Genomic DNA, 27,352 nt, shown 5'->3' with positions numbered 1-27,352 from the left:
ATGCATGGTGTCCCCAGCAAGCTCTCTGCAGCACTACTAAACTGAAAATAGCCAACATCTTTATCCATAGCATTAACTGATATTTACCACATTTTAAAAATACCTTTTGCATCAATGTAAATTTGATTACAAGTGAAACTAAAATAGTAAAATTATACTTAGGCGCGTACATTTGTATTAGGCACTGCAGAAAAGTTAACAAATGAATTCTGTTTCTTGCCAAATTCAGTTTCCAATTCACTTTCAAGCAGAATCACATACGAATTGCCCACATATGCAATATAACCTAAAAAGTCATTGTGACTAAGGGCGCAGTCTCATTAAACTGACTGCGACACAGCAGAATATGACAGAAACTCCACTGGCATAATTTTCTATTACCCTTACTTTTCACGTTTCTGAAACCTGAACTAGTCCTGCAATAAAGAAGAAAGCTTGTTTTGAGACAATCAACAAAACTCACCAACAGTGCTCATAAAACTCCACAGTACAGGGCCTTTTCCTGCCAGGGCTAAAAAAACCTTTATAATGGATTTACAACACTGAAACTGCATTTTCACACTGTATTGTGGGAAGCTATCTATTTGCACCACAATCAGACGTTCAAGAACTGGAGTATATACTTCAGGAATCTAGAAGAAGAACAGTGGCATATTAGGAGATAGCAGCTACACATTCACTAAAAATCTTCAAGATTATTTTTCAAGTGGGAGGGGTTGTAGGTTTTGTTTTTTAGTGAGAGAGAAAATTTGCACCACCCTCATCACAAATAATAGTCGTACAAGTAGAGTCATTCTCCATCCTCCCCTCTACACATGTTCTATTTTCCCCCTCCACAACAGTTAGGGTGCATTTGGTGGTCACTGAGCATGCTCAGTTCTCACGAAGCTGTTTTCGTTCTGCCCCCTCCCTAAAGATCTGTGGTGCTTCTGCAAACCTTGGGGTTAGCCCTGATGATGGCTCAAGCCTGCTAATATTCCATCCCACCCACCCCCACCACGTAGTGAACCAAAGGATTAGCACTTGAAGAACAAGTTCGCTATCAGGACATACGCAATGCCTTCTACTTTATACAAATAAAAGCATCACAAATGTGATCCAAACTAGTCACTTACAGTATCTAAGTGCAGTATGACACTAGCAATAGATTGAAGGAAACTTGGTAGCTGATACACGTGGTCATCTACAGTTTCTGCCTCGGTGAGATACATTTGCTTACAGCGCTGAAGGAGTTCAACATACATGAAGTCAACATCCTTGGAATTGATAGCTTTGCATGGCTTTGAAAGAGAGAGAAATAACACTAGATTAAAATAAATAATTGGTCTGCCAATTGGAGAGGGAGTAATCCATTTCTCTTTGCCTCTGGACCTTCTGAAAAACTGCTCTGGCCCTATGGAGCCAGTCTGAGATTATTAGGGCACAAAGGAAGTCAGCAAGCTTCAGTCATGTTACAAGAACTGCCTTCCATTCATGGCAAGATTATCAAGTCCAAGCCACTATTACAGTCTAAGTTCTTTGATTTACTAACTGCAATTTATAAGCACCAAGCGCGAATTCAAACATTAATTCAGTAAACCTAAATATCTGCAAAAAGCCACTACATTAAAGATCATGGAAATGCTATTTCTCAGTTGAGGTGCACCTCACTTATTGCAACGTTCTGTGATTTAAGTTCACTTTTTCTAAACATTGTATTAAACTCAATTTGCGACTCACGTATTATAAGGTTTCATTTATCCCAAATGATGCAGCTAAGATTTCTGCACAAGGATCATGAAAAATCTTTATAAAATAAATGTCTTATTCACTCTAATATTAAACCTTTCCAACATCAGAGTACCAGGATAGGTTGTACCCAGAATCTGGCTGCCCATTGTTTTTTAGTCTCTCAGGTCCAAGAAGTGGGATAGGAAATGATTCCTGCATTGCAGTGGGTTGGACTACATGACCGCTGGGGGTCATCCAACTCCAACTCTACAATTCTATGATTCTGTTATGTCAGGAACTAAAATACATACCGCTGCAAAAAGCCCATATCCACGAATAGCAATGGACAATTCCTTGTTGCTGGCATCCATCTTCCTGATGATACCATAAAACTGTTCCATGAAGTAGCGCAGCTTGCTCTTATGCATTTCTGCATCCTTTGCAACCATTACAGAGATCTGCATATTATGTATAATATAGGATATTTATAATTTAGATAGCTCATACAAAATAAATTCATCATGACTTCATATCTATGCTACTCAACAGCTTCTTCAAACCAAGCTGATATAAAGACAATATCATCAACATACAATACCAAAGAAAACTTTTAGAGTCACAATGAAAGGAACAAAAAGACTGTGGTCCCTTTGGTTCAGACACTATACTAATACAGAATAGCAATCTATATGTCAATATGTACGTAGAGCCTTTAACTCCCACATAAATACATTATGTGCATGGCAATAAAAACCTTGCTGCCAAATGCACTTGCATCAAGAAGAACGACTGTGGGAACAGCCAGGCATGGGAGAAAAGTCCCATGCAGAAGGAAGGGAAAGCAAAACAAAGAGAGAGAAAACCGGGCATGGGAGACAAGGTGGTTATTTTACCTGTTTAAAAAATGCATCCAAAGCTGAATGGCCAGCTTTCTTCAGTTCTATATTCTGATGGCCACACCATTTGGACATTACTTCATATAGTGCGATATAGTTGTCAAGAAGGCATGTGCTGAATTGAGCAGCATGGATACTAAACAAACGCAGTCCAGCTGAAAAGTAAAATTTTGAATTTAAATTTGACTTTTTGTTCCAGCTGATAACTGATGCAAGTGTTATCTTCCTTGAATAATTTTACAAGAGCTATTTGTTTATATAATCACTCTAAGAAATTAGGATTGAAATTGGTAATTATCTTGCCTTTATTATTTTTTTTGTTTATTACTTAAAGTTACATTTTACTTCTTGTAGACAAAAAATAGATTACATGCATTACATCTTATCCAACAGAGAAGAAATATGCTATCAGAGATACTGTTGCAGCCAACTATTTTACATGAAACAAAGTTCTTACCAAGAGGAACTGCGTATCGCTTTAAGTCAATCTGCAACGTCAAAATATTTTGTATAAGATTTGTTTGTCAGATCTAATTAACAAATTTAAAGAATGATTGTTTTGAAGGGGGAAAAAACATCCATTATACCTGTGGACTTATTGCCTTCATTGCAAAATCAAAGATTTCTTTAGATGTTTGAGGATCTGTAGAGAAAATACAAAAAAAAAGGGAAGGAAATAAGGGCATGAGGTGGCAGCATTTTAAACTTCTCATATGACACAAAACCTCTCATATGACACGAAAGTTCAGATCATCACAAAAGCCGATTCAACCACAGTGTATCAGTGTCACTCCAAAACGACCTTCTATCAAATAAAACTCAACTGATCCTCTGTGTATCTAAATGGCAGATCATACAGACATTAGATCTATGGAAAGATGGAGCAATGCCACATGCTACTTTGAACAAACTATGCATTGATTCTTCACCACAGAATGAACATAGGGAAGCAGCACAGAAAGTATGCCATATAGACATACCTCAGGACCCTGAAAGTTATCAGAACTGAGTAGAGTACAACTGCAAAACCAAATTTAGAAAGAAACTATTCCCTATTGCTGAAAATGTCACAAATTGAAACAGACAAAAAGGACAAAAGCCTGTTCAAGGTGAAAGAGTAGCATTTCCAATTAAAACTACCCAGACCACAGAGGCTATAAAATATCCTTATTTAGTGATTTCCAAGAAAGACAGGCCAAAAGTCTGGAGAATTATTTTATGTGCAGCAGATACCAGTTCTCAGGACAGTGAGCTGGACTAATTGATCCACTGGGAACATTCTGCTAGGTGTATCAGCATTCCTCAGATTTATAGAACAGCTCCAACAACACCACATGGAGCAAAGCAGAGAAGGAATGTACAAAAAAAATCTGTTTATACTAGCCCTATAAACTTATTGTTCCCAAAAATGTGGGCTAAAAGGGAAGATGGAGATAGTGGATTACTTGCCAAAGTAATAGGACTTGCAGCCATAACTGATTGCCTACACTGATGTAAAATCTGGACAAGTATATCCAACAATGCTTCTGGTTCTGGGTGTAGAAATCAAAAGTCTAGCGAATTCAGAAAGAGAGGCAATTTCCTGCAGTTTGACAGAACTGTGCTACTTATAAATTTTAATAAAAGAAATACTACACCTTCATCCATGGACTTAGTAAAGTTATTCATGAGCGCCGTCAGTCCTTTCAGACACCCAGCTACTACTGCGAACTTAGGCTCTCTTGTTGCAGAAGTCATCTGAAAACAAGGAAGTGATGTATTTAATACGGAAGGAGACCAGGTATCCCGAGATATCAACATGCAATGCAAGACACGATTTCTCAAATGAACTTAAACATAGTAGCTATATCCTCTGATTATAAAACAAATCTGTAATTTGTTTCCAGTATAGCATATAATATATAGAATGCAGTTAATCATTCTACAGTCTCACTAGGTTTCTTAGAAAAACTGGGCACAATCCAGCAAAAAAATAAATAAAAAATGAGTAGGTACTCTGTATGCACTGCAACTCTGTACCAGCACTTTTTTTTTCTTGAGCAACATTATGTTAAGAAGACTCGCAACAATGGCACAGAAGTCTGGTCTGGGGCATGGAGAGGAAGGAGCAGCTTAGCTTCTTGATGACCTTCAGCCAGGTGGAACCAACTACAGGTGCTTCCTTTGCCCCTTGTAGGGGCTTTAAAAAGAAAAGAAAAAAAGCTGAAAGAATAAAACAGTAGCAGGCCCTTGGACTGGATTGTTCATTGCCCGCCTGCCACATGCAGCTAAAAAAGATTTGCTTGCCTTGCCCCTTAAAGAGGATTTCCTGAGTGTTGGTGCAGCAAGAAGCAACCGTCTTCCTTGTTTGTTGCCTGCTGCCAGTCGCATGCTTCACCCAGTAAAAAGGCTTTCCTGATTGCTGAGCGAGGGGATGAAGGCACAACAGCTCCACCACCACCCCTTCTTGACCGTCCTTTGCCTGCTATCATGAGCTGTTGGCAGTGACTTGCTTCCCTTGCCCCTGAAAGCTTTCCTGAATTGGGAGAGGGGCCACTTAGGTGTAAGAGGAAAATCAGTAGGGTGATTTCTACAATCTGGATTAGAAAGGCATAGCTGACTATCAGAAATTAATTCTGGTAGTTAACTCCTAGCAGTGAGCCAACAAGGAAATATTGCAGAACAGCATGAGCCAGTGAAGGGAAACACTATGCTATAGACGTGGGTAAAGGCAGGAAAACCCACCATCTTGGAAATAAAAGCAAAAACGGGGCCCTATGATGAAAAGGACTTTCCAAGCCATAGTGGTAAAGGTCCCACCAGGCAGTCTGTGAGGCAAAGAGGCCGTCTGGGGTTCTAAGGATCTAGAGAGCTAAAGGAGGAAAATCTGACACACACCAAGACAGAACATGAAGGAAAAGCTTTTGCTGATATCCCACAAGAAGTCCTTACTTTACCTGTGTTCTGAGTTCTCCCAAATAAGCTCGATATAGTTTTTCAGAGTTGTCAAGCATATCACTAGGTTGGACTTCTCCCAAAACTCCCAGGAGTTCATAAATCCTTTCCAACACTTAAAAAAAAGAATATTTAGCACCCTAATTATGTGTTCACATTTTTTTTAATCCAGCTACACACAAAAATATCTCTTCCTAAACAATGAAGGATTTAATAAATCACCCAAGTGTTATTATAGATCCGAAACGTCTTATTCAGTCTCACCCATATTATCCTAATATTTAGTCATTGTCACTGCCAGCTGCGCTGTCAATGTTCCGCAGACAGACACAAGGTGGTTACTGATTAATGTGCTACAAGACTTAAGGTCTTTGTTATTGGGGGAAACAGTGAAAGCGTACAAGCATAGTTACTACTTCTTGCTATCCTAATCATAGATAAGTTGGGCCCCAAAGGAAGAAATTAGCACATGTGGAAATAGTTCTGAAAGAAGCTACCTCACATCTAGCTCCAAGAGCTCACACTAATGTAACAGTCGAAAGAGAAATAAGTTTAAAAGTACACCACACTCCAGTTATGTACAAATGGATAAAAAGCTTCATCTCAGTGGGGAGGGAATGAGAAGGGGGGGGGGGAATTAAGGAAAGCATAATGTTCCAAAATTATCTGTGGATGAACAGAATTCTTATGTGTGAAGGCACAGAGATGATGGGAAGCAGTATTTTGAGGGGAAGTGAAAGTAAGTATGAAACTCAGAGGCGGCTCATGGATAGCTAAGGTCTGCAGTGTTCTTAGGTCTGGATTCAAGAGATGCAAGTCTTTATTTTAAGGATTTATACATATTCCTTAGATAAAGGAATCATGCAATAAGATGACCCCCAAGGCAACTTACACCACACTATAACTATACAAAGAATACCCAATATTAGTTCCTGCACCTAGTGGCAGAAACCAAAGTTTCATTTCCCTTGCTTCTGCAGTCCCAGGGCAATTGGTGGCAAGTTAAGAGTTCTTTCTGGTAGGGAACTCCTCACAGCTTCGTCTTTAGTGCCCAATGGCTGGGGCCATATTCCCTTTCCCTGATGTTCTTTCTGGGACAAAGGCAGTATAACCTCCCAGTGGCACTTGTTCCTCTGGTAGCATATTGCAGAGTTCCCTTCCCCTCACTTTTGCAGTCTCAGGGCAGCAAAGGCTTGACTTAATGACATTCCCACTGTTGAACTGGAAATGAGGTTATTCCAGCAACAGTTAATAAGGACTAGGTTCTACTGAAGTCAAGTTACTCGTTACTAGATTCCATTTTCTTGCTCTCAAAGGGATTTGCAGGCTAATCCAAGGTAGAAGCAAGCATTCAATGTGACTTTCTCCCTAGTCACAATTAACTTTCGTTAGATTATTCTCAAATCCGTTAGCAATTTAGAGTAGTGACCCATCATCCCCTAGCTGTGTATGTTTGCTAATACAAGTACAAATAAATAAAAATTACTAATAGTAAACGTAAGTAGTAATATAGTTAAGATACCTGTATCAGACACTTTACTTTTCATAGCAAGTTCACTATAGAATTTGGTAAAGATTTCTCTCACTTTCATGTCTTCCATCACATAAGATGACCGTAAGCTGTGAAGCAGCTGAAAGGATATTGATGTTAACCAAGGACAATTCTTTAAAAAATCTTTTAAAAGCACTCAAAACAGTATTGTAAAATACATTATTTTTTTCCTAGCTAAATAAGAGTCCTTCAGAGTTTTGGAAGGTAGAGCAAGCTTCTTTTCTCCTACTCTGGAGGGTAGGACCCAAACCAATGAATTCAAGTTACAAGAAAGGAGATTTTTACTAAACCCCAGGAAGAGGTTTCTGACGGTAAGAGCTGTTCAACAGGCTCCCTCAGAAGATGGTGGACTCTACTTCATTGGAGGTGTTTAAGCAGACGTTGGGTGGCAATCTGTCATGAATGTTTTAGTTGAGATCCATGCACTGCAGAGGGTTGGACTAGTTGACCCTTGTGGTCCCTTCCAACTCTACAATTCTATTTTATCTTTTATTTTTTAGATTTATATACTGCCCTTCATCATACAATCTTAGGGCAGTTCACAGAATAAAGTGCAGGATAAAAACAAGTAAATAAGTAAAACAAAAAAGCAAAACCATGATTCCCCTTCTATTATTCTGATTCTATGGTAAATAAACTAGGTAGAACGTATGTTAGCCCCTTAATAGGAAACACATTATCATTTTTATTATATTGTTCTTATGTATTCTTCTGTAAAATTAGATATGAATCTTACTATGAATATTATTTACTTTTAAAACACTTTTGTGGCATACAAGCATGCATAATTACTGGAAACAGTTGACAATCATAAAGACCTGTAAGTTTTACCTTAATCAGTAGATCTAGTGCTGGGATTCTGCACTTTGCCAGTTTGTCTTTTGTATAAACGCTAAGACACATCCGCTGCATTTTTAAAAGACAAAATATAATAGTGTTGATGTACAGCATTTGTAGTGCAGTATCTTGCACTGTTTTAACATTTTACAGCATAAAAGCGTAAACAAACTGCCCAGGTAAAGCAAACTCAGTCAATTTTTCTGCATAATAAGGATTCTCCACATTAGAATATTCTGTCTTCCTCTATTTACTCTTGTCAAAGGCCACATCAGTGAACAACTTCCCCAATAGAATCTGGATGCACTACAAATGGGCTCAGGGCTGAGAAAGACTTCAGATCTGAGAGACTGTACACAGCTAGATGGACCAGTGTGTCTGTCCCAGGTTCTTACATCCACTAAAGAAGAGTAGCTAGAATGTGAAAGTTACAGTGAACACGAAAAACAAGTGCCTCGTGCCTTCTCTTCCTTTATAACAGTGTCCAAAATATAATTTTCACTTTCTCCTGCCTTGGTGATGTGAAACTCCTAATTCAGAACAGTTGCATCTTCTAGGAAATGAAAATACACAAAAAGATGCATTTTGAACATGATGGTGCTGCAGAGGAAAAGGAAGCAGTCTAATGCAAGCATTTAATATACAAAGGATTGCTAGTTTCTCATTGCTGATAATGGATCATAATACTACATGTATTATTATACTAGCTGCATTATTTTATCTGTCTAAACTATCTAGTTTTGTTTGCCATTTTAATTAATTGACCCACCTTTACATCTTGTGCATAAGGGTGGACTTTCTGGCCAATCTTTTCCAAAAAGGCAACAAGAAATTTTAATGCTTCTTCTCTGCATTCTCGAAACTGAAAACAAGACATTGAAAGCATTTTTAGCAAAAGACACAGTAAGAGACCTTGTTGGAGAAGGCAATATATAAAGCAAAGAAAATAAATATATAAAACTATAATTACTAAGACATCAAAGGATGCTTCAGCCTACGATTATCAACTTACTTCTTCACTGTTCAGTGATTTATGGATAAATGCAAGTAATCCATCTTCTTTGGAAAACACCAGTGAAATCTGCAAAGCTGTGGGAACATGGGTGAAAATAGTATGAATCAAAGCAAATAATATATTTCCAAACATATGGTCTTACAACACATACGATTAACCCCTTGACATGAAATGCTGTTTAAACATGTGAAGATCAGGACTGGCAAGCACAATCTTCCCGCCCCTGCCCCCCGCATCCTGTATGCAACATGTGGTGCGAACCGGGTTATCATACAAATAAAAGCAGTACTCAAGCCGTCAACATGGAATGACAACCAAAATACCAATTACTCCAAGTACAAATTAGCTCAAGGGCTTAGTTGTATAATCTCTGCACACATCAACATGTCACTGAATCGAAAGAGACAACAGAATCCCATCTAAGTAGACCACCTACAGGGATATGAAATTTATCTGTGAAGTGTCTACTGTAGTCACAGTAGGTCACAACTCATGATGTTTCTCACTAAGAACATGAGGCAGTAATTAATACTTGCCTGTAGAGAAGGAATGCTTGAGGTGTCAAACAGATTTAAAGGAAATACATTTTCCCCAAGCCTTATTCACACACTATCCTTGACAATGTATTCATTGCAAAGAAATGACAGCATCAGAAATATCTCAAAGTATTATTCTGTTTGTATAGATTTCTGAAGAAAGGACAGTGCTATTTCTTTGATATAAAGTAAGGCATTTCACACAGCAAGACACAACTGACAGAGTCAATAAAATATAGCACTGACCTATTATTTCAGTAAACCTGATTTTTAAACTTGCAGCAGTATTGTGAATATGATTTCAAATTAAAGAGTAATTTGTGAGTCTATCTAATATCATGTTTTTTTTCTTATATGGCTATACCCTAATGTAGGGGAAAAGAGAGTGTACATCTTCCAAAACATCTGTTTTGCAGCGTGTATATTTTTTAGTGGCTTCACAATTTAATGTACATGTAGTGTAGAGGCTAAGGGTGTGAGCTGGAAAGGTATTGAGTCTATCTCAGCTCTGCAACAATTGTTAGTATACCTACCTAAAATTAAGTCCCACTGTGTTCATTGTTGGAGGAGGCGTACTAACAGCAGGTGAGGACTACTGTCGAGCAACGTACACACATTTAATTTGTGTGCATTCAGTTTTACACGCAAGGCATGAATAAATAAGTAAAAGTGGGTGGGAAGTGGGGTTTTGGGAAAAATGACTTCACAATCTCACCCACCATTGAAACCCAATGTGTTTTGACTATATGTCACTTTGGCTTTAGACAGGATCCCTGGGACGTCAACCCCCGTGTAAGCTGCGGCCTTACTGTACTCCTTTCCTGTTGTGGGCTTCTCACAGGCACCTGGTTGGCTGCTGTGAAACAAAATGCTGGACCAAAGAGGTGTTTAGTCTAATCCAATAGGGCTGTTCTTCTGTTCTGAATAGACACAAACAAACTTGTACTGTTGCTCCTCAGTAAGGATGCTTAGGACTGAACAGCTACCTTGAACGTGCTTACTAGAACAGACGCAAACCTCACTGAACACACTAAACATGCATAGGAGAAGCAAGGCTGTGCAAGCATGCAACCTCATGCATGCCTTATATGGGAATAATATCCATAAAACCGAATGGAATTTATTTATGCAAAAAAAAGCCTCACTGAACAAACAGCGAGATGGGTCCCGTTACTGATACTGTTGGCCCTTTGTACTTCAGGTGGCAGGGAGTTCCGCCGGTCAGGAACTGCAACTCGCGAGGGGAAAGAAAGCTTATTTCACATGAAACCCGTTCAAGTCTCACACGGCGCCTTAAATCACAGCAAGGGGCAGCCCCGCCCGAGCCCTCAGGCTGCTACGCACCCAGGACGCTGTCGCCGCTGCTGGTCACGCAGGTCTCCGCCAAGGAGCGGATGAAGATGTGGGCGTGAAGCGCCGCGTTCCCAGGGTCCGGGCTCCGCAGGGCGCTGTGCAGCTGGAGCAAGCAGTCGTGCAGCCCCCCGCCAGAGGCTGGGAACAGGGCGGTCATGGTGCCCGCGCGCCCGCTCAGCCGCCTCGGTCAGCAGGACGAAGGCGCCGCTAGGACGCCGCCGGGTCTCCCTCACCCGGGACTAGGGAGGAGAGCGGGCAGAACCAACACCTCCGACGGGAAGGGGGTGGAAAGAGAGGAAACTTCCGTGGCAGGAACCAGTTCTTTCGTAGGGCAGGAAAGGCGACGCGATTGGCTGCAGGAGGTGCGGGGGGGGGGAGAGGAACGAGGCCGCCAAATGTTGGGCGAAACCATCATTGCCTCCAGGATACCGGGGGGGGGGGAGAGGGCGTTCCCGGCCTTTAAACAGCGTTGTGCCGCTTGCCCCGCAAGCACCAATCCGGGGAACGCAGAGTTAACCCCCGCCCCTCTCGCCATAGATCCCCGTCCGAATGGCCGAGGAAGCCTGTCAAGCGATACCATTCTAGAACGGGGCCTCGACGTTGAAGAAAAAAAGCGTTTGGAAAGCCTCTTGTAGTTTTCGTCAGCTACGTCAGTTTGACAAGTTTTCCCTCCTTCTCCATCATAACCCGCACCTCTCAGTTCAAGCTCTCGGCCGAAAACGTACAAGGAGCGGCACTTGCTCACCCCCCCCCGTGCAGAGTTGGAGTTTCCCACTTCCCATTGGCGGCGAAAGCCCGCGAACACTCGAGGTCACGTGATCCTTTTGGCGCGGAATTTCCTTCCTTCTCTGCCCTCTGTTGTGTCTCGCGCGCAGAGAAGCTGCCGCCGTCGCCATCGTCTTGCGCGCGCTGTTTGCCAGCAGCCGCTCTCAGGGCTTTGCTGCCTCCTTGTCCCGCCGCCCTTCCTGCCCTTAGGAGGATTGCGCTGAGCTATGTCCTCACCGGCGTCCACCCCGAGCCGCCGCGGCAGTAAGCGCCGCAGAGGCGGAACTGCCCCAACCGATGGCGGCGCCAATCCCGCTACGCGTAAGTCACTCGACGCCTTGCCGCCGCGCCTGCCCCTGGGCTTCTGCACTTTTCAGGTTCCCTTTGGTGATAATAATAATAATAATAATAAATTTATTATTTATACCCCGCCCATCTAGCTGGGTTTCCCCAGCCGCTCTGGGCGGCTTCCAACAAAACACTAAAATACAATAACCAGTAATGTTTGCCCGGCGTTGTAATTTATTCGAGGTTGCGTGTGCGCGTCTCTCTTCCTAGATCTTACGAAGGGCTCCATAGGACAGCTTCACATGCTGTTGGTTAGGATGCTGCACGGGGAGGGGGGGAAGGAGCCCGTGTTTACACCGGTGCTTCTCGCAACGATTGTGTAAGACACCTGGTGCACACTCGTCTGGGGAAGGCAGATTCCGGTGACAGCACATTATACGCTTGCCTAGGAATAAGCCTTGTTAAATCCAGTGCAACCAGCTTCTGCGTAGAGAAGAATAAGGCACTGATGCGGGTCTCCCAGGTGCCTGTACGCTGTTTTTTATTTTTGTTTCTAAGAGACCTGCACATAGGGATTGGGAGTTTTGTGGCCCTTCCTGCACTGTTGTACTCCCATCTCCCAATTGGACTCCTGGCCAGTTGTTGGGGAAGATGGGAATTATAGTCCAAAACATTTAAAAGTAGTGGTTCCACACTACTGCTATGCACTTGTGTGACATCTTCATGTTCTGTGTTTGCTGCTTGAAATGTTGTAATGCCTGGAACTGCCTGTTGTTCAGTGACCCATCTTTTCTTAATTTCCTTGTGCAGTTTTGAGCAGCTGTGTGACACTAGCTGGTGCCAAATGACTGTTTGAACAAGGACTTAATCCAAGACCCTGTTGTGATAGTGAAGCTAATCAAGATTGAATCTGAACATTGTTTTTGTTTTGAGGCTGGGGAAAGGGAATCCGTTGCTTATTAGTTTGAAAAGTGAGATGCGTACAACAGCGTAGGCGTAGGCAAAAGTTCAAACTTTCGCTTTGTTACAGCTCTTTCTGAAGATGTACAGTCTCCTCCTTCGCAACGACGTCACACAGAAGACTCTACAGGAGACTTACAACCAATGCCCACTTCTCCACCAATTGACTCACAAAGCCCAAATGTTCAAGATGCTCTGTTTTCCAGTCCACCACAATTCCAAAATTCAGGTATCTTTGACTTTGGACTGGGCAGTTGGCAATAGTATCAAACTGCTCATTTTTATCTTATCAATATTGTATGTAAATTGTAGACACTGTCTGCAATGCTGCTGATCAGCCAGTGCAGAAGTTCCCAATGTGGTGCCCTTCAGATGTTGTGGACTACAACTCCCATCTGTGATTGCCTATGCTGGCTAGCATTGATGGGAGGTAGAGTCCGAAGTATCTGGAGGTCACAACATTCACCCCGACTGAACTAGTGTGTCTATTTTAATTTCCATGTGTTACCAGACTTGGAGTAGATTCAGATGACAGTATTATTAAGCCTCTGTGGACAGATTGTGATAATTTTTCATTTGGTATCTGATGCCTCACAGACTTGAAATAATATTGCAGTTCAGTATCTCCCCAAAAATTATCCTGTAGTATTTTTACTCTTAATTCCAAGAGATCACTTGAGGTGTTTCTTCCCGCTTCTAGCAATGTTCAAGCTACCCAAGTAATTTTATTAACACTTAACAAATAGTCTTGTTGAGTTGGATGGGATTCATCCACTTTGGGAGCAAATGTGCCAGGCATTGCAGTATACTAGTTTTAAAGCTACTTTGTATAATTCTGTAAACACCTGTCTTCTGCTGGGGAAAACAAAAGGGCAAGCTTCTGTCACAAATGCATTAACATTTATATTTCTAAAACAATAATCACATTTTATTTGAAACAGTTCCAATGGACTTTGATATTAGTTCACCACTTACCTATGGCACACCCAGTTCTAGAATAGAAGGAACCCCAAGGAGTGGTGTGCGAGGAACTCCAGTGCGACAGAGGCCTGATCTTGGCTCTGTCCGGAAGGCTAGGCAAGTGGATCTGCATTCTGATGTGGTAGGTATTTCAGATTTTGCAAGTGACATTTCAGTCATCTGTATATTTACTCAAAGGAAGTTTCACTCATTGAATTCAGTAGAACTTTTTATCTAATAACCAAGCATAGATTGTGGCCTTAAATGTAATATTGATAGGTTACTCTTGTACTTAGCCTACAGCAGAAGACGCAGTGGCTAGTGAACAGTCTCTTGGACAAAAGCTAGTGATATGGGGAACAGATGTCAATGTGGCCTCATGCAAAGAAAAATTTCAGGTGAGTGGACAGTGGTTTACACATTTGTATATATTTGTTTTTAAATGTTTCTACTTTGGTATGAGATGATGAGGTCTGGAGCAAGAATAATAATAATATCTGACAGTTATTGGGGAAATCTTTTTTCCTCAAGAGACAATTTGTCTAATTCTTCCACCTAGTTATGTTAAATTGTAATACTCTATTGAGATAACATAAAATCAATATCATTCATGGGGGAATAACTTGTGTGTGAAAATTAATAGCATTTTATTTATGCCTGCCACAGTTCTGATGGAGACTGAAATCATATTCTTTTCTTGTTCTTTTAACATTCAGAGATTTCTTCAGCGTTTTATTGATCCAGCAGCCAAAGAAGAGGAAAATATTGGCTTGGACCTCAATGAGCCTCTGTATCTGCAGCGATTGGAAGAGGTATGTTATGGCAGTATTGTTTAAATCTGGCTTGCATTTTTAGATTTAAATGCTTATTTATTAATGTGTGACTAAATATCTTCCAGATAAGCTTGATTGGGGAGCCATTTCTGAATGTAAACTGTGACCATCTGAAAACATTCGATGAAAATCTTTACAGACAACTGATGTGCTATCCTCAGGTAAGGCAAATGTTTTCATTAGGCTCTTCAGTGCAAGAACTGTGAGAGCCAAAAGTTAAAGTTTAGTGTGCCTAATTTTGTATTAGTTAATTTACTTACTTCAGATCTGCAGAATGGTATTATGATCTAAGGAAATTTGAATATTGCTGTCATATAAAATTGCTCAGTTCACAGTTCTAATAAGCAACTCCCCTTATTTTGAAAGAAATTAGCTATGCAACATGAAGTGTTACTGTTTGAAAAACAAATTCAAAGCTTTCTTGGATAGGTAGAGCTAATTGTTTTGTTCTTTGGATTCAGGCATCTACATTTTTAAAAAATGACAACAGTTTGGCACAGCTCAAAAAGAAGACCCTGGCCTTGGACACAAGTTTCTATTCTTAACAGACATTAAAACACTATAATCATTAGTAAAGCCAGTGCCGTTGTTATTTAGCAGTCAATAGGCTTAGAAAGTCTGGGCTGTATTCTGCTAATGAGTTCTGTCAGTGTAAGGATACTTGTGCAACAGGACTTCACTCACTGTCTTCCACCTATTCATCACCTCCACAAATCTGCCCCAGAGGGTTAGTGAAACCCCTAGGACAGATGTATGGGGCACACAGGAGGAGGAGAAGAGGAGAAAATTCCATTGCACAAGCAGAAATCCTGGAACAATTGCCTTAGTGCTGTGTTAGATTCCACCCTTTGTTTTCATAATGTTTTGTGCAGGTGTGGAAGCAAGTATTGATGTATTCTTACGGTTTATATTTGCCTCCTTTGTACAGGAAGTTATTCCAACATTTGATATGGCTGCTAACGAAATTTTCTTTGACCGCTACCCTGATTCAGTACTGGAGCATCAAATTCAAGTGAGACCATATAATGCTGTAAAAACCAGAAGCATGAGGAGCCTGAACCCAGAAGGTAAGATGCTTTAGGTATAGCATCTTTAATAAGTTACCTTACAAACTGTTACATAAACTGCTTGGTCTTGGGCAAATAAATGCTAGAAGGATGGTCGTCTTTGAGTCACACTGAACCTGAGTCCCAATATTGTGTGGTCTTATACTGGTCAATACCTCCGCCTGCTTCAGAAAAAAATTCAAGAACTAGTAAATGCATCTCAGTCCTCCCGAATTTAGTAGCAAATGACTGAAATGGAAGAACTTGCATTCCTCACATAAACATGTAATTCCATAATGCATATCACACATTTTTTTTCTTTAGAATTGTTGACTTATGTGATGCCAGGTAGCCATTTTATGCTAATAGCTCTTTAACAATTTATGCATTTCTTAGTTACCGTATTTTTCGCTCCATAAGACACACTTTTTCCCTCCTAAAAAGTAAGGGGAAATGTGTGTGCGTCTTATGGAGCAAATGCAGGAGGGAATCTCTGCTCGGCGCTCACTTTAAAGATTCCCCCCCCCCTTGCATTCCCCCTCTAAAAATTAGGTGCGTCTTATGGAGCGAAAAATACGGTATATTGATAAAACATGATTTGGTTTTTCTTCTTCTCTTTTAATATTAGACATTGACCAGCTTATCACTATAAATGGCATGGTAATCAGGAGCTCCCAGTTAATTCCAGAAATGCAAGAAGCTTTCTTCAAATGCCAAGTGTGTGCTTTCACAGCAAGAGTAGAAATCGATCGCGGTAGGATTGCCGAACCATCAGCATGCAAGAACTGTAACACCACACATAGTATGGCATTGGTTCACAACCGCTCAATGTTCTCGGATAAACAGATGGTATGTTCTTTTATTAAATTATTAGGTTGAAATGTTCTGATGCGTTAAATTTTCTGCAATAAATGGTTACATGTATATTTTGCAAAAATATTAAAATAGTTCCTATGGTTTTCATTACTAGACAACGAGAAATTTTGCAGTTTTCCACCACACTTCCTCAGGCTGCATGCATACTAAACCCCTTCTATTAATGCATGGTTACATAATTTTGCAGGATGGATATTCCTAATAAATCTAGTGTATTACAGTATGTTATGTCGCTATCGCTGTTACAGATCGTGCTTTTAAAAAATTGTCTGCTATCAGTTTCTGGGTTCAATTCTCAAGGCTAATTGCTGCCACCTTGCTTCAACTCCTTGTGGGAGTTGATACATGTTAATTAAGTCACATGTAGCTATATCCACACCTGGAACAAAGGTTGGTTCTCCATTTGAGAAATGGCTTAGCACTGTTCTGTTTGTTTCTCCAGATTCACAGAGATGAACCTAAATGTTAAAAAAGAGCAGCAGCAAAAACCACAAAGAATATTGTGGCAACTTAATGACAGATGTGTATACAAGTGTTGCCTCCACCAAAATAGTACAGAGGGTGAGATAGGAGTCACTTTTTGGAAAGACTAATATGACTCAAAGAGTACGATAGCTTTAAATTTACCCCCTGTGGACGCCTCATCAAATGCACCCCAAAAATCCATTAGACTATTCTCAATATGTTGGAGCAGGGCACACCTGTAACCTAACTACCCTAATCTTTGGGAAACTGGACCACATCATCCTACTTAGAGGGGAGATACAGTGTTGCCAGAAGAGTCCTGAGAGAAAGACTGGGATGCTCTGGTTCTTTTTAATCTAGCAGAAAGGCAGGTGGGCAAACAGTTGTGTCTACCATTCAACAGGTTCCTTTGGGCAGTTGGTAATTGCCCAGACCAAGGAAGCACAGTTGCATGCCTCAACTAGACAGTCTGCTGTGGTACATCCTCTAAAGCAGGGGTTGGCAAGCTTACCAAACGATGGGTCGGTCCATTCTCCGTCCGTTGGAGGATGGGCTGGAGCTTGTGCACACGCACTCTCTTACGGGTTGGAGGAGTGTGTGTGTGCACATGCTATTTCTGGCGCTCCTCTGACCCAGATGTGCGCCTGAAATAGCGTGTATGCATGCTCACGGGCGCTTCTCCGTCCCACACATGCACACACGCTATTTCTGGCACACATCCGGGTCGGAGGAGTGCCCGTGTGCATGTGCACAGGTGCCATCAACTCAGAAGTCGGTCACCACACTGCGCCGTGCCAGTAAGAGCGGGGGGCAGCAGGGGTCTCCATGGGCCAGATAGATGAGCCCTGTGGGCCACTACTGGCCCATGGGCCTTAGGTTGCCGACCCCTGCTCTAAAGAGACATGTAGTTTTGATAAACAATATAGTCTACTGGTTTTTGTCTCATCAATTGCCTGAACAAATACATAGTTAGGAAAGTTTATGTCTAGTATTTCCAACAGACAGTCAGTATGATTAAAAATATTGTTGCACTTTAACTAAGGATTGTTCTTTTACCAGATCAAGCTGCAGGAGTCTCCAGATGACATGCCAGCTGGTCAGACACCATATACTATTGTGCTCTTTGCTCACAATGATCTAGTGGATAAGGTTCAGCCAGGTGACAGAGTTAATGTTACAGGTAAGAAAAATGTTTCGGCATCAGTTCTTGTCTTTAAGTAAAAATGAGCCTAGTATTATCCTATAGATAAAATAGTAAGATGAGAGAAAGCAGTGAAATTGTGGATGTATGGAGGTATTTCCTGTTTTCTTTTACTGTAGCAGCTTCTACACTTTTTTGTGACAGCTATTGATACAGGCATAGTTGGAAGAACGTGCAGCATTGGCTCTGCTTGTCAAGCTATCAACATTAATGTTGTGGTTATTTCCATTTATATTCTGGCGTTCCTCCCTAAGGAGTCTAGAGTGCCATTAATGTACATATAAATATTGTATTGAGCTTTTCAATTTTAAAGTCCTGTAAATTACATACCAGGTGTTATGAGTTACATTGGGCTTGCATGTATTCAGGGTTAAATGATAGGATCTAGCACTGGGTAACTTTTAACGAGGGCTGCACAGCCAAGCCAAAATCTAAACTTGTCTGGTTAGTGTCTTGGGGAAGACGGGGAAGAGATGAATGTTGCCTCTTAATCTGGGAGATCTAATAATGGCTTTATGTTTGTTCAGGTATCTACAGAGCAGTCCCTGTTCGTGTCATTCCAAGAATGAGCAGTGTGAGATCTGTCTATAAGACCCATATTGATGTTATTCATTATTGCAAAACTGATTCAAAACGCTTGCATGGCATTGAAGAAGGAACTGAACAGAAAATGTTTACAGAGGAGCGTGAGACAATGCTTCAAGAGCTTTCGAGGAAACCCGATATTTATGACAGGCTTTCCTCTGCACTTGCCCCAAGTATTTATGAGCATGAAGATATTAAAAAGGTAAGGAATACTTAAAATTACACATTTGCCTCACTGACTAAATACATCAAACTTTGCATACCTATCTTGGTATATAGTATACGTACTAATACAAAAAGTAATTTATTCTGAAAATATTACTCTTATTTTGAGTTCATAAAGTACTTAAAGCCCGTATATTTTAGCACATCGTTTAGAATACACAGTGGGTATATGTGAAATAGATGCAAACAAATACTTTAATTATATAGACATCACCTTTTTTCTCTACTAAGATTAAGCTAATGGATATGACTAACTTTCGCCCATTAATTTCAGTTCATTAATTTCTACACTCCATATAACTTAGTTGGATAGAACCCATAATTTCTAAAGAAAGATAGTAATGTTGTCCCACCTGCCATAAAGCACACATCCTTATTTTTTTATACCGCCAATTGAAAACTTCCCACTGTAGCTGAAATTTAATTGGTGGCTAAATAAAAATGAATTGAAGCAGCTAATGTAGAACACTGTAATTTTAAAGCAGAACAGGGTAAGACTTTGAATAATCCCTTAACTCTTGTGCCTATCTTGCTGTCAGGTCAGAAATGAGCAATTGACTAAAAACAAGAAGATTTCTTGCATTGTGAAGATTAATTACAATTTGTAGTGTGTTTCAGTGTTGATTGGAAAAAGAAGATTTTGGTTTGCTAGGTCTGAAAATCTGGACTGGTTCTTCTACACATGTGTGTATGTCTGCAGCTTTGTGGGAGCTTCTGTGAAGCTTTGACAGTTTTGTGCAAGAGATCCATGTCATCATGTTCACCTGTGTGGCTGCATCATGTAGACATGTATCTAACATCTCGCAGAAATCAGTGTTCAAAACTCCCATTGTTCTAGCTGCATTTTTGCGACAGGGAATTTCATTAGCGCAAGCAGTTTCTGAGCTCTGGCCACAGTACTGCGCCTGAGATATCAGATTAAAACTGCAGTGTGGAAGGAAAGGGGGACTCTTTTCTGCCTCCCCACTTCCAGCTACTCTCTGAAGACTGGAGCAGAGACCCTGTTTAGAATATATGGGGGGTGGGCAGGGGAAGGACAAGACCATGTGAAAAATGAACATAATATTTTAGCTGCAGTTCACTCATTTTCAGCTTTGCATTCTTGTTATAAAGAAAAGGCACACCTAGACATTCTGTTGTTGCGCCCATAACCAAAGTTTAAGGTGCCATTTAGCTCCTAGCTTTCACATCTCAGTTTCTAACACGGACAGAAATGCTGCTTCCACATAGCAGTGGAATTACCTAAAGGGTACCCGGGTCCTTGTGAGTCGTCCTTGAATCATGCCTGTGCATACAGTATATTCACAAATTGAATTTCACTTTTTTACGAAATCAGCTGTGATCATTCAAAATCCTCCTTTTGCAGGGCATTCTTCTTCAGCTGTTTGGAGGATCAAGGAAAGATTTCAGCCACACCGGCCGAGGCAATTTTCGGGCTGAGATCAACATTCTCCTTTGTGGAGATCCCGGTACCAGCAAGTCCCAGTTGCTTCAGTATGTCTATAACCTGGTTCCAAGAGGCCAATATACATCTGGGAAAGGCTCCAGTGCAGTTGGCCTTACGGCTTATGTGATGAAGGATCCCGAAACAAAACAGCTGGTTCTGCAGACTGGAGCCTTGGTCCTCAGTGACAATGGCATTTGCTGTATTGATGAGTTTGATAAAATGAACGAAAGTACAAGGTCGATGCTTCATGAAGTCATGGAACAACAAACATTGTCAATTGCCAAGGTAAAGACTTTCCCCCAAATAAATCCTTTTCTTTTGATCTATGGGAGATTCTGATAATTGGCATTTGCACCATTGTATTTCATGTCTATATGTGAACACTTATGTTTATGTAGCCAAAATGGCACCACATATGCGCGCGCGCACACACACACACACACAGAGAGAGAGAGAGAGAGAGCTATAACAGGTTTAGTGAGGTTCAGAAAATCTCACTTAAAAAAAAATTTCATAAAGGGATCGAATCTCACAACACAGTTTAATATTTGCACTCATGATTACAGCCTGCATGTAAATGGATGCTCAGCTTTCCCACTACTAGAGTTGTAAATGAATTTCAAATCTTTACTTCCCGACAGGCTGGAATTATTTGCCAACTGAATGCTCGCACCTCTATTCTGGCTGCTGCTAATCCAATAGAATCCCAGTGGAATCCAAAGAAAACAACCATCGAAAACATCCAGCTTCCCCATACGCTGCTATCTAGGTATCCCTTGAGACATTTTATTGCTGTGTGATAGCTGTGCCTGAAATAGTCCTATTTGGAAACTTACCATGAAGCTGCCAACTTCCATATTGTGCAGGTTTTAGAACACAAATATCAGAACTGTTTTCACTGCCTCATAAATATTTAAAGCTTTTTGTGTGCTGCAGTGCAATACTTTTTTTTAAAATTGAATTGGCATTGAAATCCACTGATGCCTCTTTGTGTATGTATTCATGGAAGCCTATGTAGGCTGCCAGTGTTAGCTGACAGCCTGAGGTTTTTCCCTTGGTCCACAGAATGAGCAGGGTTCCATGCGATTAATTTACAGATTGTGGGGCAGAGACTTAATAGAAAACATATAGTTTGCTTTCCAGAAATGGCAGTTGTGTTAGAGCCTGAATATACCACCATCTATGACTGATATTAACAACAGTGTCAGTTTCTGACAACTTAATTATATCCGTGAGGCAACAGTTCCAATGCTGCAGCAGTTGTTCATGTTGCAGCAGCAGCATTATTGTTGTTGTTGTTGTTATTGTTATTGTTATTATACATAGGTTTGATCTCATTTTCCTAATGCTGGACCCTCGAGATGAAGCATATGACAGACGTTTGGCTCATCACTTGGTTGCCTTATACTACCAAACTGAAGAGCAGGTGGAAGAAGAGCACATGGATATGGCAGTTTTAAGGGATTATATTGCTTATGCTCGTAGTTATGTTAACCCAAGACTAAGCGAAGAAGCAAGTCAAGCTCTCATTGAAGTAAGTACCGGTTAAAACTAAAAATATGGCTACTTTTTTAAAAAAAGGTTCCAACATTTAACCCAAATAGTGGTTGGATTTTTTAAAAAAAATGTTCACTTCTCAAAATGCCCTCAGTGATGGCTGCACATATCTGTCTGCCTAAGTAACATTCTTAGATTTAACAATCCTTGAAAACATGTTTACAGTGTGCTTTTCATTTTCTCTTCACTCTAGGCATATGTGGATATGAGGAAGATTGGAAGTGGTAGAGGAATGGTTTCTGCATATCCTCGGCAGCTGGAATCTTTGATTCGTCTGGCGGAAGCGCATGCTAAAGTACGATTTTCTAAGAAAGTAGAGACAGTGGATGTTGAAGAAGCAAAGCGTCTTCACCGTGAAGCTCTGAAACAGTCTGCTACGGATCCAAGGACTGGAATTGTGGACATATCTATTCTCACCACAGGTCTATAGCTAAAAACGAATCAATCTTGTTAATTTCTGGCTTGAATAATGCTGCAGCATGGTCAGCCTGAAACTTGCTGATACAGTCTATAGGGGGTGGGGGTGGGATCTGATTTGTAGCCTTGGAAGACTTCTTTTAAAGAGGTCATTCAAATGATTTATTATGTTGTGGGGAAAACATTGTGACTCTTTCTGTTTGTTTCTTTTTTAAGGGATGAGTGCCACTGCCCGTAAACGCAAAGAAGAACTGGCTCAGGCTTTGAAGAAGGTTATTCAGTCTAAGGGTAAAACACCATCTCTAAGGTATCAACAGCTCTTTGAGGATCTTCGCGCGCAATCTGAAACAGTAAGTTTGTTGTAAGGCTTGCATGCTGTGTTTGTTCTATTCACTTTCACAAGTACAAAATATCTAAGGAATGTCTCCTTCCCCACGCTGAATTCCTCCTCTGGGTTTTCCAACGCTGTACCATGAGTTGTTCATTAGGTATCATTTTGTTTGTTGTGATTAGGCAGGGAAGTGTATTGATGAAGTTTCAGGATTGAACAACATGAAGGCTCTTTAGTCGTTGCAGCACTGCCTTATTGCACTCAAGCCTGAGCCTCTAAAAGAGTTAGTTACATGGCACTTCGTACATGCACAATCTTCCTCCCACCTCTTGTTTTCCCCATTATCTTCCTACTGATCTGACTCAAAACTGGACTGGATTTGCAATAATCTGAAACTAAACTACTTGAAACTAAACCACGGTCATTGGCCTACTTTTCTTCCTCAAGGTTGTCTACCACCCAAAGGGGTGATCTTTTCTACATTTTTTGTTGTCCTAATAATTTATTTAGATTTCTTGTTACTGACTGTTAAAAATATTGAAAAATCTCTATTGTTCCAAAACATGGAGTATCATCTCGCTCATCTGCCACAGGACCATAGTACATTGCAGAACGTAGTGGCCTATTCGAGGGCACATGCTTGGTTCATGCATGGCATTGATGAGCAATTAGGCCTCACAGTTGCCATGCATGAACTGGGGATGTGGCAAAAGCATCTTCAGTGTTTCCCCTTCAGCTGCATGTTGCAGATGGGGCTCAGTAGTGACAGAAAATCTTTCTTTCCAGCGTGTTTCGCTGCTTTTCCTCATCATCTCCCTGAGAGCCCCTTAATAAGCTCCCAAGAAACTCCTGGATGCCCAAGCACAGTTTGAAAAACACTAATAGATTTTTAGCTTCACACTGGAGCTTAATATTTTATTTTATTATTTCATTGTTGAAGTGTAATGGCCTCAAGGTGTGCAAAAATAATACAATCCCTACAGTCTGGGTTGTTGTACAAAGTATTTGTATGTTAATGTCAGTATTTACTTTTTTCTTTTAAGGCTGTCACTAAAGAAATGTTTGAAGAAGCACTGCATGCATTGGCTGATGACGACTTCTTGACTGTGACTGGGAAGACTGTTAGACTTCTCTAAATAAACCCTAACTTTACAGGAATGGAACCGTAAAACTAACTTCTTGGTGTAACTTTGCTTTAATACAATATGCTTACTTCATACTTGTTAGACTGGAATTGGACCAGGAGCTCATCACTATCAGCATGGAAAATTACTGTTACTATTTGGCTTATTAAGGAATGTTAGTTCTTTCAGCACAGTTAATTTTAGCACATTTTTTCTCAGCATCTTTTAAAGAGTAAGCTCTATACATAAAATCTCAAACTATAAAAACTTACTGTTACAATTTTTGAATTCAAATTCATATGAATGTCCCCTATAGCACTATTTCTGCATATTAGATAATGCTTGTGAAAATTTTGTTTGTAATAAAATGCAGATGACTTATTCTACTTAATTGTGCATTTCGAAAATTTGAAAAGTTTGTTATGCTAAACCTGGTCAGTTGATACTTTGTGTATAATTCTCTGTCTCTGATATAGAAAACAGTAAGGCTTAATTCAGATTAAATCATACTAAGCCATGATTTTTGCTAATCAGTACTTAAAAACTCACACATGGTTTCCATTTCCAGACATATACAGACGGTAACCATGGATTAGAACTCCTCCTCTGCTTCCATTTTTCATCTTGTCAACACCTAAGCTTCATAAGTTTATTCTGTTTTGCATATAGCAGCAGCTCTTGCAATGAAGCAACAGCCCCTAACCGTAGTCTGAAAGCTTGGTTTCTCAACACCTCACAACATTGGTTGACATTTCTTAATGAGGGGCTGAAGGCCTTGGGGACTCAAATGCTGATGGAAGGCTCTTTGATTCTGTGGAGGCTTTCTTCAACAACAAAGGCAAATTTTGCCAATTCCCTCTCCCATTTGAAGCCTATCAAAATCTGTTTCAGAGGGATGGAGGACCATTTGGAACAGCATGGTAAGGGGAGTACAGTGGTACCTCGGTTTATGAACTTAATCCATTCTTAAACCACAATGTTCTTAAACCGAGGTGCGCTTTCCCTAATGAGGCTTCCTGCCGCTGGTGCCCTTCCACCGTTCGGATTCCATTCTTAAAGGTAAAGGTACCCCTGCCCGAAGGCCAGTCGTGACCGACTCTAGGGTTGCGTGCTCATCTCGCTCTAGAGGCCGGGAGCCGGCGCTGTCCGAAGACACTTCCGGGTCACATGGCCAGCGTGACGAAGCTGCGTCTGGCGAGCCAGCACCAGCGCCGCACACGGAAACGCCGTTACCTTCCCGCTATAAAACGGTCCCTATTTATCTACTTGCACTTAGGGGTGCTTTCGAACTGCTAGGTTGGCAGGAGCCGGGACCGAACAACAGGAGCTCACCCCGCTGCGGGGATTCAAACCTTACGATCGGCAAGTCCTAGGCACTGAGGTTTTACCCACAGCGCCACCCGCATCCCCTCCATTCCATTCTTAGACCAAGGTAAAGTTTGCAAACTCGGAGACTACTTCCGGTTTTGCATAGTTCATAAACCGAATTGTTCGTAAACAGGACTGTTCTTAAACCGAGGTACCACTGTATTGTCAGGAAAATGCCTTCTTTTTGTTGTACTAGCAGAAGATTTCACTGAATCAAAGAACCTTCCAACATAGCAATAAATGAAATTGGACAAAACCTGAGCTTTCTAAAGTTGTGTTCTTGACAATAAAGCTGTAATCCTGTTTATGCTTACTTGAATTTAACTTGCAGTAATGTACAGGAGTATCAGCTGGTGATCTGGGGCTTCAGAAGTCTGACAAATTATTTATGTTACCCTAAATCTATCCCTTGACATGTTTTCTTACTTATGAATTAGCATTATATCAACAAAAAAAGTTTAGTGGGACTGATTTGTATATGTTGCATATTACTAGTTGCATACCCTTTAAAAAATACTCTTTATGGCTTTTTAAACATAGAAAGCTCATGTACAGCACATGATTTAATATTAATCATTTTTCAGAGAAAACAAAAGATAACTAACCAAAACCATAATTTAGAGGCACAAATAGGCTACAAATTTAATCATCATTCCAGTTTTGAAATCTCCCTTTAGCTGGAGTGCCATGGCTGCAAGATAAACACTGGAAGAAGTTTTCATAGTACCTAAGTAAGAAAAGCTTTGAAAGCGTTAAGCTGCTACATCCTCTGCCTGCTGCCATAGGAACTTTAAAGTACATCAGCAACATGCATCTAAATAAGGCTTGACACAAACAGGAACCCTATTAATTTAGGAAGCCCTATTCATATGCTGGCCATATTCTACAGGCATGCATTTCTTCATGTAGTTGTAGAACCTGTCCCTGCCTGTATGTTCACTCTATAGAAAAAGAAGCCGAAATATATATTGAGAGCCATGATGAGTGTGGAAGGAGGTCATATATAGATGGACAACAACCTGGGTGCATGGTATCTTTAAAAACACACGACACATCTTGTCGGGTTCCTGACAGTGAGCAAGCATAATAATAGCAATGTGCTTAAATGGCAACCGTTAATTATATGAAAAAAGGAATACAGTTGGAAATGACAAAATGTAGAGGTTCAGTACAATACTAGCAGGTGGTTAACCCCCAGTTTGGAACCTGACCTGGTCCCAAGAGATTACCACCCTCATTGTGGGAAGTGGGCAAGTGTCCTGCAAATCGCTTCCTCCCTGGTCATCAGAATTAGATCATTTGATGAGCACAGGGGGTGCTGTGTGCAAGTAGCCACACACATAACTGGTATGCAGCCCCCAGGGAATGGGTCAAGGGTGAATATTATTCCCAGCCCAAAAAACATTAGCCGCCCCTGATTTACGTATTAGAGCCTGGACACTTTCAAATTACAATTCCAGGTACACAGCAGCTAGCCCAGCTATCTTCCTACAGCAAACGAACCGCTTTTTGCCACCAGCTGGGGAAGTAAGCTTTTGTATGTTGTAATAAATATAACCACAAGGAGGAGACGAAGGCAAAGACGAGCATCTTCTGGACTACCAGCTGTTGGTAATATAGCAGTATTAGTCAATTATGTATAATAATTGTTTTAATCTTGTTGGTAAAACATGCGTAGGGCTGCCTAGTTGTGTTTATTTAATTCTGCATCGAAAATATGCAAAAGACGTACACAACTTCAGCTCCTCTGCGCTTCAAATAAAAAACAATTGTTTTGATAGCTAAATGGATATATTCTGTTCCTGCTGAAATAGATTGTCAACTTGCAACAGAAAAAAGCGTTAGCTTTCAACTCTGTTCCCTATTTAGAGTTTTAAGTTTCTCTCCAGTTTTAACTTTGTTTCCAGTGCTTTGCAAGCATCTTTAAATAATATTGTAATAGGGGAAATGTTTGTGTTTTTAAACCCTCACAAGCATGAAACCATTCTGCATTGGAAATTGAGAGTTCAACATCATGAGGGCCACAAATTAGCCCCTTCTGAGTGTAAGGCAGTGGTCAACAAATTTGTTG

General features: G+C 40.7%; 2 protein-coding genes across 2 annotated transcripts in view; one reads left to right on the top strand and one right to left on the bottom strand.

Annotated features, from left to right (window-relative positions):
* Nucleotides 1-11,274, bottom strand: part of PRKDC (protein kinase, DNA-activated, catalytic subunit) — an 81,940-nt gene extending 70,666 nt beyond the window's left edge. The window contains exons 1-13 of the mRNA XM_083450857.1: nt 10,825-11,274; nt 8,942-9,018; nt 8,699-8,791; nt 7,924-7,998; nt 7,063-7,171; nt 5,543-5,655; nt 4,244-4,343; nt 3,194-3,249; nt 3,064-3,094; nt 2,604-2,761; nt 2,022-2,168; nt 1,116-1,280; nt 464-632 (exon numbers count right to left, since the gene is read on the bottom strand). Of these exons, the coding sequence (XP_083306983.1) occupies nt 464-632; nt 1,116-1,280; nt 2,022-2,168; nt 2,604-2,761; nt 3,064-3,094; nt 3,194-3,249; nt 4,244-4,343; nt 5,543-5,655; nt 7,063-7,171; nt 7,924-7,998; nt 8,699-8,791; nt 8,942-9,018; nt 10,825-10,990 (1,459 nt within the window). The 5' untranslated portion in view covers nt 10,991-11,274. The remainder of the gene's footprint in view (nt 1-463; nt 633-1,115; nt 1,281-2,021; nt 2,169-2,603; nt 2,762-3,063; nt 3,095-3,193; nt 3,250-4,243; nt 4,344-5,542; nt 5,656-7,062; nt 7,172-7,923; nt 7,999-8,698; nt 8,792-8,941; nt 9,019-10,824) is intronic.
* A 405-nt stretch (nt 11,275-11,679) lies between these two features.
* Nucleotides 11,680-24,299, top strand: MCM4 (minichromosome maintenance complex component 4). The gene is made up of 16 exons (XM_083451025.1): nt 11,680-11,919; nt 12,917-13,075; nt 13,788-13,948; nt 14,103-14,204; nt 14,523-14,618; nt 14,705-14,800; nt 15,568-15,706; nt 16,314-16,534; nt 18,086-18,206; nt 18,755-19,014; nt 20,404-20,769; nt 21,126-21,253; nt 21,811-22,018; nt 22,235-22,463; nt 22,675-22,808; nt 23,833-24,299. Exons 1-16 carry the CDS (start codon nt 11,826-11,828, stop codon nt 23,923-23,925), a joined length of 2,607 nt encoding a protein of 868 aa, XP_083307151.1. The 5' UTR covers nt 11,680-11,825; the 3' UTR covers nt 23,926-24,299.
* The last annotated feature ends 3,053 nt before the right edge of the window (nt 24,300-27,352 follow it).

Source organism: Podarcis tiliguerta (assembly GCF_965153285.1).
Source record: "Podarcis tiliguerta genome assembly, chromosome: 7".
NCBI lineage: Eukaryota > Metazoa > Chordata > Lepidosauria > Squamata > Lacertidae > Podarcis > Podarcis tiliguerta.
This window is presented reverse-complemented; position numbering and strand designations above follow the sequence as displayed.